Source organism: Macadamia integrifolia, chromosome 5 (assembly GCF_013358625.1).
Source record: "Macadamia integrifolia cultivar HAES 741 chromosome 5, SCU_Mint_v3, whole genome shotgun sequence".
NCBI lineage: Eukaryota > Viridiplantae > Streptophyta > Magnoliopsida > Proteales > Proteaceae > Macadamia > Macadamia integrifolia.
This window is the reverse complement of record NC_056561.1, coordinates 16,652,727-16,667,528: the sequence shown is the minus strand read 5'-3', so window position 1 is coordinate 16,667,528 and position 14,802 is coordinate 16,652,727. Positions and strand designations below refer to the sequence as shown.

The window sequence follows — 14,802 nt, the reverse complement described above, 5'->3', positions numbered from 1 at the left end:
CTAACCAGAAGTATGAATAGGATCGTAACAGCCCACAAACAATAATAAAACACCACAGAAATAGAAGAAACTCAAACAGACCAATCGATCTCAGAAATTCAGAAATCTGTAACTGAATGATAATCAGGAAGTAAGGGCTTAAATCACCAACTTAAAGAAATTAAAGTAATGAGGAACAAGGCCAGCAAACACTAAGCAATTTTCAGGACAAATCGAACCAAAATTCTGGACAGAAACTGAACTAATTAGAATCGGACAGAATAGGGAAAATTATCATAGCAATAAAACCCCAAGTCTGATTCAGTCCAAACTAGGGTCGAACCACCCTCTTACTTGGCCTAACAATCTACCAAAATTGGAGATCCATCAAGTGGCTAGTTGTCCAGATCAGTGAAGGGTCGAGTAGGAGAAATCTGGGAATTCCAGAACCAGAAATAAGAAAGTTCAGATCTATTACCTGGCTGTAGAACCACAATATAATCTTGTAAATAACCTTGAAAAAGAAAGAAGAATATTTGAAGAAAAAGAAAACACTTGTAGTAGATCATCCCGGGCTTCCCACCGTAAGGAGTCAAATGGATCAAACACCACTCCCTTCCACTGTGATCAAACACGCAGCAGTCCCAGTAAAGACATAGCAGAAAGCTTCTTTTTTTCATTCATAAATCATGGTTCTACTAATGAGAGCTCTCCTTTATTTATAATAATGATGGGGTGATTACAAGAAATAGAAACTACCTTTAGTTTCCAAAAACTGAAATAGGAAACTAAATAAACACAAGACCTGTAGTTACTAAAATTAAAAATAGAAACTAGGAAATAAGAAATTAGAAACTAACTAGGTACTGAAATTATAAACTAATAAGGTACTAAAATTATAAACTAATAACCCCATCAAAGCCCAACTAAAATGGAAACAAATGAAAAAATGAAACTAACTAGTAATCTCGTACTCAATCTTAGAGCCCCTCTTTTAAACCCTTAAAAGTGGTCTAATACATTCCAAACCACATGGACTGAAGGCCCAACACATATACAACCCAACCCTAGGCTTATTCCTAATAAAACAAGCCTATTTGGGTTATTAATCTGCATCATATTATCTGTTGTTCACTCTCACATATGAGTCATCCGTGTATAACAAACCATTTTTTATGTTTTTTAATTCCTTATGATTTTTTATGTTGTTTTACAAATTTAATTGAATTATATGTGTTCGATTAGTACTAGATATTATGTGGAATAGCCTAGGGGTAGAGCTCACCTACGTTGTAAACTATCTGGGGTCCGAAGTCAAACTACCATTTTAGGTTTGATTTTAAAACCTAATGTTTTCACTGTGTTTAGAAGGCCAAAAATAGGTTGGATGGCAAGTTTTAGGGGCTAACTTGGCCATATGGCCACCAAAACCCATCCCTGAGTTGTCCTGAAAAAATTACCAGGTTTCGCCACATCTTGATTTTGGGCCTCGGTGAAACCATGCCCGAAATTGAGACCTCAAACCATGCTCCTAATCTGGCCAATGGATAGGGCTGACAACACAATCGAATGGAGGTCTTTAAGGGTTGATTATGTACCTAAAACCTTGGGGTCATCTGCTGGTTGGATTAAATAAAACAACTAGGAACAGAAAATAGAAAGTTAAGAAAGAGGAAATTAATAACTAGGAGAATCTACTATATCTATCAAAGCAGCAGTCTGCTGGGCTTCAGATTGGGGTTGAAGGCAGCAGCAAGATGAAAGAATGACGTACTAAAATCTCAGATAATTCCAATGGCTAGATGTGTAACATCCCAAATCTCACCTTTTTACATTGGCTATGAACAGGCAAGAGTAACAAATTGGAGAGGCCAACACTAGCTTGGTTGACAGCAGTGGAATGCCAGGAAGGGAAGAATGACCCAACATGTACTTGTGCCTACTGCCAATGTTGTTAGAGGGATCAGCAAGAAAGTGGGCCAAGAGGTAAATTAATAACCTTGATAAAGTTGGATAATAGAATGACCCTAGGTGATGCCAAAATGACTAAATAATAAGACACGAACAAGTTTGGATACATGTTGTTTACAACATGTCATTACAATTGCGGTGATTTCAGAAAGGTTCATGTTCATGGGCATTTTAGTCATTTTATATGACAATATCTGAAGATGATTTCTCCTACAAAATGATAGAGTATTGAGTTGTGAGTCTAATGCAACTTGAATCATATCAATCCGAGTTCGGACGAGAAAGATATGATCATTTTCGTATAAACTGTCTGAACAAGCCAAGAAACAGAGGTCAACCGGCAACTACCGGTTCAGTTCTGTTTTGCAGAATTTGGCAGGTCTTTTGATGGCAGAGTGCAACCAGCAACTGCCGGATTTATCCGGAAATTCAACCGGCTAGCCGGATCAATTCCGGATGAACAAGAAGATATCGGACTTAACTGACAGAGAGCAAGCGGCAACTGCCGGTTCGGTAAAAAGGGTGCAAAAGATAAATATAAAATGTATATTTTAATATTATAAAAGGAGGGGATATATAAAGGCCATCACCTCCTATCTAACCTTTATTTCTCAAATGATCTAACCTTTATTTCTCAGATTCTATTCACCCTTTAGTAAGGGGAAGAAAGGAGAAAGAAGAGAGAGAAATTGCTATAGAGATCGATTTGCTTGGGAGATTGCTAGAGAATTCAGCAAAAAGGTAAGAAATCTCACCTAGATTAACTTCTAATAAGAGGGATTTTTTAAAATAAAAGGGGGTTTAAACTGATTTGGACTATAATTTGTGAAAAGAGAGGAAATCTGGAAATTTCAGTAACAACTCAACTACATAGAGTTTAATTTCTCTGAAATTGCTGGATTAAATTGGAAAGGAATGTAATAATTTAGTCAATTGATGTAAACACCATGACCGATTCCTACAGAGAGTGAGGATTCTCACTGACTCTCCTTAATTAGGAAAAATTCCATGTGGATGAGGAGAAAATCTATTCAATTTTACTGTTCTAAGGTCTGAAATTTACATGCAAGTTAATTGAAGATTAATTCTCCACATGCAAGGTGAAAATTCATTTTTATTTCACTGTTTTAAGGTCCAAGATTCACCTGCAAGGTGGGAATTGATGATAGATCACATGCATGGTAAGATTAATGATTTATTTCAAACATGCAACCTCAAATTGAGGGTTTATCATGAAAATTGGTTTTATTTTACTATTGTAGATGGAATTATATATATATATATATGAAATGAAATCTGAGATGGGATCTTCATTATTGAAGGCCAATTTGGAACTGGAAGACTGGGTTCCTTACTTGAAGCTCTGGAACAGAGAATTAATTTGAAATTGGAAAGAAATCCCATCTCAATTTCACTAATCTGAGAGTATAGGGACAAATGCAAGAGATATTGAGTATGAATTCCATGCATGCTTATGGAATTGAGAATTTATCATCAATTTTGAAGTTAAAATACTGATATCCACTCTAAATTCATAATTTCATATAAGAAATTGGGTCAAATTGGGGGAAATTTGAAATTTCTACTGAATCCCATGTAAGACCCTAAGGATTTAAAATGAAATTTGCATTGGACTTGAAGAGGAATTGTGGAGCATATAAGGGAGGTTATAGATGATCTTATTAGGGAGATATTAGGTAGCACTGTTAGGGGTAGATAAAAATTTACCTAATTTTAATACATGTGTATAATTGTTGATTTTTAGGAATCCTAGATAGCCGTGAGAGAGATTCCTCGGCACCAGGAGAGATTATGGGCCCTAATATTCACTGTGAGTGGGTGCCCTTCTCAACTCCCATTCTTTTGGTGTGTTTATTAATGTTGAGCATGCATTACTTGTTGTATTTGTGCATTTGCATTGCATTATTTGTTGTATTTGTGCATTTGCATTCATTTTCATCATTTGCATCTACTTGCATATTTGTGACATGATGGATATGATGGTGGTGGAAATGTGGAAGGAAAGGTAAGTAAGATGGGTCACGTGCAGGTGCCCATGTGTGCATATATGGTTCGGATGATTTGTTGTGCACCATATAGAATGTTGGGCTAGGTATCATAACCCCAAGTGCTACACCCCTTGTCCGTAAGGGGTTAGGTACGGACTAATCCTAATAAAAGTGACTGCGTGATCAGCAGTACACTGTAAGTGGTACGACGTACTGCACCAATGGTGGATGTGTATGGGTGTGAGCGTGTATAACAGGATACGACGTATTGTATGCCTGTAGATATATTTATGATATAGAGTTACCTTTTAGGGGTTAGCCGGCACTGGTTGGCTCCTGCCTACAGCGTAGCTTGTATTCCTGAAGCCCAACGTATAGGATAGGAAATGCCACCTGTGTCGGTAGCACTTATACCCATAGGGGATGAGACTTAGTAATGGACTAGGAAATCTGAATAGTTAAATAAATGGCTTCAGGAGCATCATTCTATTGTGTGGAGCATGTATTACATATGGATGCATGTGTTTGTTTCTATTCCACCCCCTCACTGAGCATCACCATGCGCTCACCCCCCATTTCATTGTTCCATAGATGAGGAGAGCAGTCAGCTACAAGTTGATAATTCAGAGCATGATGACGTGGTTATGGATCAGTTGGCTTGTATTCCGGATTTTGATTATTTCAGCTATGGACATGATTGCAAATGTGATGATTGTGCATACGGTGGACAGCAATATTGAGGACTGAAGTATTTGATTATCCTTTTGCGTATATATGTGGATAGTGGCGGAAATCAGTTTTTGTTGATACATGTTGGAGGGTAAAACTACTGTTGGAAGATATTTTGTGTAAATATTTGTTTTAGAATGGGATGAATGTATATATATATATATATATATGTGGATTACTGTATATGTTGTTGTGAATCATTGTATATATGGTATCAAATATCACACAGAAGCACTGGGTGGATATTATCTTTATTTGATTTTATATGATCCGTTGCGAACTCTGATTTTGATTTTAGCATATATGGTTGTGGTGTTGTGGACTCTCCTGGAGTAGGATCCTGGTTTGGCTGGCTAACTGGATGCGGTGAGGTATCCAGTGCCGGCGCACCTGTGCCATATAAAGGGCAAGGTAGGGTGTGACAAGATGTTCCAGAATTGAGGGCAGAAGATGAGAACTTGCTGCAGTAGAATAAAAAAACACTATCGCATGCAGTATTCAGGATTGGAAAAATATCAGAACGTAGAGAACAGAATTAACAGGACTGGAAAATTATCAGAACTTAGAGAACATAATTAGTGAGAGGTTTAATCAACAAAGAAGTACTGATGTGACCTGGAAATAGCCCATGACAAAGAGGGTATATGCTAGAGTATCGCAATACTGGTAAGAACAAAATAAAAATAAATAAAAAAATACAAGAAATAGAGAAGAAGATAAGGAAAGTGGAAAAGGGATATGACCTTGGCTTCACCACCAAAGCCCTGCAGTAAGTCACCACCCATCAACCTATTGCTTCACCACAACAAGGTTGTTGCTACTTCACCATTAGGGGTGCAAGTTTGGCCCTGAAGGTCCGAACCCGCCCTTGGCCAGCCCTGATCCCGAACAAGTACCAACCTAAAATTTTAGGCCCTGAGGGCTAGCCCGACCCTGAGTCAAGGTCAGGGTGGGTAAGGGTTGATGTCTTTGGCCCGCCGAGCCCGCCCTGAACCCGGCCCTGGATTTTGCACTTGATATTGACCCTAGTTTTGACCCTGATATTAACCTAATTTTAGATATTGTTTGACATTGAGTCAATGACACCTCAAAACCCTAATATATCTTCTCACCGATCTCTCTTGCTTTCTTCACAAAAAAAGAAAAAAAAAAATCTCCCTTGCTTTTTATATAAAAAAAAAGGGTATAGCCGGCCCTTAATGGCAAACCAGGGTCAGGGTCATCCCGGCCCGAACATGAAAAATCAAGGCCAATCAGGGCGGGTAAGGGTTGGGCTGAACCCTGAAGGATTGGGCCTAGGTTGAAGTTTTGCGGCCCTGAGTTAGGGTCAGGGTGGGTTTGGGCCCAGTTAAGGGGACTCAGGGTTGGACTAGGGTTTTAAGAAGCCCAGCCCAACCCGGCCCTGGTGCACCCCTATTCACCATAGAAGCACACTCATAAGAGTATCTTTTCTCAATAACCAAAAACCTAGGTCACCCTTTCTTATTTATAAAACTAAGTAAACCAAGTTACAAAACAGACTCTCCATGCAAGGGAGAGTATTAATAGCAATAGAAACTTCCTACCCAAATCTATTTTCTAAAAAGAGAAAACTGAAAATAGAAAATACCTACCTAGCTATTGACTCAATTAGCCTACAAGAAAATAGAAAGTACTGAAAAAAGAAACTAGATGAGCTCAAAGATATCCTAAAATCTCGCAGCTCTTATTCTTCCCCCTTGCAAGCTGGCGCCATGAGGCCACAAAGATCTTCAAATAGAATTTTCCCGCAAGGAAGTATTCAGTCCAAAATCTCCACGTAAAGGCCAGGTTGGGTCCCACAAAACCTCATCTTTCAATTCCTGCTGTTCAATGGCTACATGGAGCAGAAACTTGAGCTTGACCAGGGGTAAGATGACCAACACATGGGACCAAACATGGGCCTGAACACCACTAAAACCGATGGCCAAAATAGGCCTTGGTTTAGGCTGGATATGTCTTAACTCATCTGAACCATCTCAGGGCCTGTTTGGACTGGCCTTGCACTGCATCATCTTTTCTTCTTACTCTATCTTCTTTCTTCTCTTGTAACTTCTATTTCTTCTTTTAGATTAGATCTCTTATTTCCTCTCCTTGCACATACAAGTTTCAAGTTTCTGTTTTATCCATAGTTTTTAAGGTGCTGCTAAGGCGACGCCTTGCCAGCGCCTTGGTGCTAATGCGGTCTAGAGATGGTAAGGCAGTGCTCCGCCTTACGTGAAGTGGTGCCTTATGGGGGTTTTTTTTTTTAACACATTTTAAAATTACTTGATGAAGATTCCAAATATATATTTTTTATTGGTAAGTGTATGATTTTATTAACACTTGAGATGTATGGGATCAGCTTTACTCCACCAAAAATAACCAAAACAAACAAAACAAAAACAAAATTCACAAACAGGGTTTGGATTTTGTCAAGGGTTTTAAGAAAGGGCTTTGAGAATGAATCAAGGAACAAGGAAGAACCACTGATCTAAGCGACCATTTTGCTCCAGCAGCGGTGAGCTACATTCTTCTTTGACAGGAGTAGAAATATAGTGGATGACCTTAGGGCTTAGGCACTCATTTTGGCATCATAGAGGTAAGTATAATAAATACTTGTATTTTTTATGTCTTCTTTTCTTTATATTTATAATTTTGTTTCATAATTATGTATTAATATTATATGTTAATATGCTATGATGAGATGAACTTAGTTTATTCACTTTATTGATTTGTTTTCTTGATGAATATCTTACATTGGTATGAATATGAACCTTTAATATTTATTTAACATATGAGTAATAGGATTCAACTAGGATTTGAACCAAATAGATTGGTTTTATAAGAGAATTACACAGGAACGCTTTAGTCAATAAGGCAATGCTTTATGCCCGCCTTATCGCTAAGGCACTCTGAAATACCCTCAAACGCCTCCGTCGCCTTACCGCCTTAAAAACTTTGGTTTTATCTCTTAAGTTGCTATTCTTATCTCTAACAATATCAATTTTCTCCTCAGTTTCAGATCTGGTTTCACTGTCAATATACGGTTTAGTCCATCGGTTCCAAGTTTTATTGACAGATTACTGCCTAGTCTGAGTGCTGTTACAGCACTGATTTCATTTATACTTTCTATTATCATGCTAGTGTCTATTTGCTCAAGTACTTGCTAATTCTGTTCAGGCAAGCTACTAATTCAGACTTTTGTTTCTATATTGAACCCTACTTGCTCTTCCTTGGTTTACGTGCTATTTTCTTTGGTTACTAAAACTGACTTTCTATTTCAGCCACTTACTATTTTGAGAATCTTTTGATTCTCCAAATCTGGTTCCTACTTGCTATTTTCAGTAGTCACTGAATCTGGAATTTCTATTTCAGCTATTTATTTTAGTAACTCCTTAATATCTTCAAATCCAACTAGTAAATCAACACAAGATTTTACAAACTTGTTCTCCTTGACAAATAGAACATTCGACCAGAATTCCATGCATATCTGAGTTGCCCCTATACCTGTGATCTTGGCACAAGCTAATCTCCCATTGGATTTCACTGGTTTGAGATTAGCACTGCATTAAAAATGAAGTGTCTGACATACAGAACTCACCTCTTGATAAGATAACGATACTAGTTTCCAGCCAGCAGAAAAAATGTAGCGACGTTTGAGAATTGTATGACCTAATGGAGTACCTGGAAATTAATAGACGAAAATCGCTCAAAAATGCACAGATAATGACATGGGTACTCCAAAGAAAATAGATGCACTGGAGAAAGAAAGTAAATATATAGGTGAAGGGATGTACCAGAATTCCTTGAGAAGTGAGTTGGTCCATCAATCTCCAAAGCAACCTTCTGGTCAACCAAGACTGCATCCAAGGTGTATCCATCAACAGAAAATTCTCTAACCCAATCAAGGCCTGTGCTTACAAGAAGGCGGGCCACCTCCCTTTGGAATGATGAAGTTGTTTTCTGATTAAACCTCTTTGTTCTTCCTGCATGTGCAATTTTCTCCTGCAGATCACTCTTCAGCGATAACTGAAGGTGTGGATTTTCGAGCTTCAAGCACTGATTCACAAGATGAACCTGGGAAGCGAACATAATGTCCTCTCTATACTGTCCTGAGATCCTTTGCTCCTCAAAATGGCACAGAGTGTGCCATATGTTGGAGAAGAAAACCCGATCCATTTGGCCAAGAACAGCATAAGACCACGCTACATTCCCAAGCTGATCTCTGTTGAATTTGAGTACAGGGGAGTCAGAGGACTCTTCCAAAGTCAAATTTCCTATGCTTTCCACACTACCGTATTCTTCGGAGGTTGATTTTTCTTCAAAACAGCATTGGAGATCTTCTGCATCCTTGAAAGTATTATCAAGGGAATCAAGCAAAAGATCGGCTGGCTCATAGAGAGAAGCAAAGGCCCACAAGACCTGAGCAAGTTCTTGGCCCCGGAAAGTGTGAATTATATCAGATGCCCTTGTTGATAATTCTGAGAATAGTTCCAGTGCAGAATGCTGCATTGAAGCAAAAGCACCAGCAACATTCGCGACATTTTGTGAATTGAACTCCCCGACCTTGGTAACAGCTACTTCAGCAACTCTATCCATTTCCGTCAGAAAAAGCTGCTCACCTCCTATCTTGGACAGTGCCCACGCAATGTTTGAAATACCCTGAGCAGAGCATTCTGGTAGGGCTGCCATTGCAATACCCACAAGCATAGACATCTCTCTTTGACGGGCAATGGCCAGCCTACGAGTTCTCATTACAGAATTCTTTTCCATGTTTTTGGCAATTCGGTGGAGGGCAGTTGCAATGTTTAGAGGGGTGAGAGGCGAAGGGTTCAACCCTTTCCCAACAGCTGTGATTATATCAGAGGTTACTTCTAGTACTTCTTCTGCAGTCTGTGCATCTACAATGGCTTTGTTCAAGTTGATTTCTTTCTTCCTGTCAGAAGGTCCAGAGAAATGGGAGGAAAGTCTATGCACAAAAGCTTCCTTTGTTCTCTCTTTCCTTTCTTCAAACATACCATCCGCAACCATGCTTCTAAGGTGACTGTTTCCATCAGAAGGATCGATCTCCTCCATTTCACTTCGATCTCCTCTATCATTAAATTCGGAATCCGCTTTTCCTTCTTCAGGTATCTTGTTCTTCTTACTGAATTTCTTGTTCTTCTTTTTCTTTGTCTTTACAGTAAACAAGTCTTCCATGGAACGAGACAATCCCCGTGCCCCAATTGACCTCAAAGCAATCTTCCTCGCCCTCACACACCAGTCCATCCCTTCAGTGTCTTCCAGAAATTTCGACTTGTGACGGTTTCTCTTCTTAGGGGGCTGGAAACCCAATGGGTCAAGCTCCCCAAGAAACTCAAGTTCCCAATTCGTATTAACCTCTTTTTCATCCTCCTCAACGCTCTTAACAGTTAGAGAGACAACCCGACCTACATTTCTGCAACTCCTACGAAGAAAGCCGTGGTCAAGCTTCCAATTACAAAACCCAGATCCTAAATTTGTCGTTGGAAGATTGTGAACTGGTTTAGTAAAATTGGGAGTTCGTAAGCACCTTTGAGTTGAAAATGTGTCCAACAACCCTTCCATTTTCCGATGACGAAAAATTGAATCAAACAGGTTAAAAAGTAGGAATCACGAAAGGTGAGTAGAAACAAAATACAGTTTTATAATCGAAACTTCAGAAAGAGATGTAAATCAACAGGCAGAGATCAACATAACCAGAAATACAGTTATTAAAGTCGGGATTGAGAATGGTTTCAAGCTTCGTCCCCTCCCACCAGAACTAGGCCCCTATCTGTTATCGTCAGCCGTTGGCCAATGGCACTCGCACGCAGCTCAGATTCTCACTCCTTCCATTTATTGTACTATTATTATTCATTAGGTTAATTTAATTTCTTGCCTGGCTGTGTAGGTCCTGCACCAGCGTGGCCAATGAGAGCATATAAGTGCCATTTTCATGTATAGTATTTTTTTTATTTGATAGGAGGTAGGATGGTAATTTTGCACATTCATGTGTCTAGGCACACTTAAGCAAGGGTTATGCAACTAGGTAGCCTTCTTTTTCCAAAAAAAAAAAAGTTTAGGTAGAGAGTTTTAACAGATTGGAATCACCCCTGCCCAGCCATCCCTAACTCAGACTTCTCAATTGAGTAATACTGGTAAACAAGAATACAAAATATTGAGGGATCATTTATCAGGAAGTGTTCTTGGCTGATCTTCAAGCTCATTATAGACCACCCCATTACAAATTCTTTTGGTGTTTTTACCAAACTCTAACAGGGAGACACTAGGCGAGTATCAAGGATAGTTTGAATGACATGCAGGTTGAGTCCCAGCACCAAATTGGCCCTTCATTAGTGGACTAGAGGAGTCTACAGGAGCTGACATGCAGACCCTTGGGTCACTTATAAAAATCTCATACCCAAACAAAATAACCATGCTCATAACAAGCTTGAATATTTAGAGGAAACTATACTCCCTTCCCCTAGAGTTTTCATTTATGTCACTCCCCTCTCTTGTTAAGTTTTAAATTACATAACCCTCACATGAATGTTGTAGATTCTATCAATCGTACCCACATTGTGAGCTATTGATCGTTGTCGTGAATAAATCAAAATAAAACCCTAACTAAACTATGAGATAGTGGTAGAAAGGGGTCAAACCCATAGAGATTTGAAAGGCTAAATTTACTAAAATTGATGTGAATGTTGTTTTAAAAATCAAAATTTTAAATTCTAAATTTAAATGAAAACTAGGTAAAAGCTAATTAACAAAGATGTGAATTAATGAGAAGAATTTATCCTTAGGTTTTGAATTCATTTTGGTATTATAACCTAATCTCTGGTACATACTTCGCGGTCCACTAAAACTATTAGTTCCATTGTAACCACAAAATTATAATTCCAGGCTACCCAAAGTATAACTTATCTTGTCAAGCACTATCGTTTATCGCTTTCACTTATCACACTTAGTTTAATTGGTTAAAGGCTATCGTTACTGTTTGTAAAAAATCACATAAAATACCATTGTTTGAATAGAATAAATGAATCACAAAGACAAATATTCTAAACTAATTTAAATATTAAACAATCATTCACAAGGGAAAGGGTCTTTAATATCAAACAATCAAATATGCTTTACAACTAGAAATCAAATAATAATAAACCAAAACTTCAACTAAACCTAAGGATAGAAATGGGACTTAGCCGCTCATAGTGCGATTCAATGAAGGGCAGCAACTACAGACTTTCATGGATGCAAACGAACGCTGGTGAATAATAGTCTTCTCAATGAAGTCTTCTCCAAGTGAAATCATGATGAACCAACTAGTGATGGTGGATAAAAGTAGTGAGATGGGAGAGATAATTGTTATGTAAATCTATGGAGGAGAGGAAGAAGAACCACAAACAATGGAGAAGCATTCCTTAAATAAGGAATGTGTGAAAGAGCAAAAGAGCTATGGTGTGAGTGGGAGTTGTGGGAGGAGATGGAGTTATAAGTGAGAGAGGAATTATAGAAGAGAGATATAGGAGGGCGAGATGAAATAGGAGAGAGATTTTAGGGGCTAGAACAGGGCATGACAGACGTGTGTGAGAGAGAGAGTGATAGAGAATGTGCAAAGTGTGAGAAAAAATAGGGGAGAGAAGCGTGGGAGAAAGATAGTGGAAGAGGGAGAAAAGAGAGGGATGCGGTGGTCTAAGAAAAAGAGAGAACCATAAGATGGGAGAGAAATTATAGGGAAGAGATATGCTAGATCCCTTGCCAACAGGGGTTAACGTGTTGGATAACCCAACTATGGTATGTTTGATGAACATTTCCGGAATGCCACTTCAACAGTATGATATGATTGTTGTCGGGGGTGGAAACTAGTCCAGCATGGCCAATGATAATTTTGGTGCCATGACTACCAGAGGGGGTCATCAAGGTTTTCTAGGTGACGACGGTACCATTCTGGGACCCACAGGCTCCTATTCATGACTAGGGTTTGTATCATTGGGTGATTGATGTGCAATTTCTGGGACTAGTGATACAACCTAATCTATTGTGGGTTCATGAACCCAACTTAATTGTATGTTAGGTGGTTTAAAGTAAAATCAGCTGCATTATTCTCGCATCATAGGATATATGTATATGCTTGCATGAACCCTATCCCTCACTAAGCTAGTTTCCACCTCCGACAACAAGCACCATATGCATGTTGCTTTTTAGATGATGATGCAAGTGTTTTTGTGCCACTGGGCAGTGATACTTCTTCCTTTATGCCTGAGTATGATGATGATTGGTGGACACCAGTACCTAAGGAGCACAATCCCGATTGTGCTTGTGATACTAATGTGTATGCCGCACCTTAAGCCGAGTGATGGTCATCATCTTTGATTCTGTATTTTTGGATGGTATACATTTTGTGTTACTATATGTATGTTTTGATATATGCGAAAAAGAATAACTTGTGTTATATAATATATTAACAGTTGTAGTTTTCAATAACATATTTACGTTATTCAGCTTATACCATACTCTGGATTCTGCTGCGACGATTTTAGATGATTTAGTAATGTGTGATTATGATGGTAAATGTACTACTATCAGAGATCCTGGTAAAAATATAAGATGGGTAAGCTTCTTATTCACACCGTTGGTATCCTAGCAGGACTTAGGTGTGACTACTTGGTATCAGAGTGCGATGCTCTATCTTAACTCACAATTTACCTAGACCTTAGGATTTTGGGGATTAGGATGAAATTAAAAATCTTAAATCAACCAACAATAAATAGTGCATAAATTAGAGACAAGCATAGGTGTAAAATCCATTTTATTGATAAAAGAACTTGAGTACATAAGTTTTTATGTAATTTTTCCCAAAAATAAATACTAAACACAGGAAAATCCTAACTAACTCCATAATAAAGTTCATAAATGAAAGCAGGTAGAAACAAGAAGAAAAGTGCAGAAATAAAACCTAAGACATCATAACTAGAATGTAAAACCTGTTGTGTAAGAAAGCAAGAAAGCAAAAAATCCTAAGGCTAGACGAGCATCCTAGTGCCACTATTCCTGATTTGGTGTTGGTGGTGGTGCTTGTTGCTACCTGTGTCGGAGGTATCCCAAAGAACAATGCCATGTCCTTCAGTTGCTGCTCCAATGACATGACATGAGCATCCAGGATATAGTACCTTCGATCCACTCTCTCATTCTGGTTGTCCATCCTCCTAAGAATATTGTTCATGGCGTCCAAACGACTAACCACGTCACTCCACCCAAATTCTTATAGCCCCCTAAAAGAAGAGGCCACAGATGTCCCCATCGATCCTGGTGGTGGTGGTGGTGGAAAGTCCCCAGGAGCGGGTGGAATAACATCATCCTGTCCGAGTCCACCCTTGGGGTTCCCCTTCACATCCATAGGATGCTGCTGCTCTAGCCCCACATTCTCATCCTCATCATCCTCAGTGGCATCATTGATGTTGATGGTCATTTTCCTGAGGGACTCATAGTTGAAGTTCGTCACATCAGTCCCTAAAGCCTCCTCCTCATAGTTCACCCTGAAGTCGTTAAACACTGAAGTCAGTAGTTTTCCATAACACAGATTTCCAGCCTGAAAATCCTCAACCTTATTCACCATGTTGCACATGATGATGTAGGGAAGGTTGAGTTGGTTCCTTACATAGATACAATAGGTTACATTCGCCTATAGGATGGAGACCTCGTCATAGTGACTGCCAGTAGGTAGGATGTTCAGTTGCACTATCATGCTTATAATTTTCAAAGTAGCACCATGGTTGTGGAGTGAGACCACCCAAACTCCTCCCTAGTCAACATCCGGTCCATCTCATCTTAGACATCAAGGCTCTTAAAGTCAGTTAAGGCAGTCCTCTTAGGACAATAAGCCAAATCTCCGACATTGGCCACCCTCCTGAATGAAGGCCAACTCTACCATATTGAAGGAGATATAGATTCCCTTCATCATTAAGGTGATGCGTATATTCTTTGTCCCATGGTTCTCCCATCGGAGGCTATAGTAGAAGCACCTCACGAGCCTGGGGTAATTAAGCTTCTCTGGCTTTATAATTTGGTACCAACCCATCACGTCAAATCTTTAACAGATGCGAAATCGAAG

The 14,802-nt window shown here is 39.0% G+C and overlaps 1 protein-coding gene across 1 annotated transcript in view; it reads right to left on the bottom strand.

The window, feature by feature from the left end:
• The window catches only part of LOC122078642 (RAP domain-containing protein, chloroplastic), a 43,587-nt gene extending 33,042 nt beyond the window's left edge, over positions 1 to 10,545 (bottom strand). Inside the window, exons 1-2 of the mRNA XM_042644726.1 lie at positions 8,486 to 10,545; positions 8,290 to 8,372 (exon numbers count right to left, since the gene is read on the bottom strand). Of these exons, the coding sequence (XP_042500660.1) occupies positions 8,290 to 8,372; positions 8,486 to 10,274 (1,872 nt within the window). The 5' untranslated portion in view covers positions 10,275 to 10,545. The remainder of the gene's footprint in view (positions 1 to 8,289; positions 8,373 to 8,485) is intronic.
• Positions 10,546 to 14,802: the final 4,257 nt, after the last annotated feature.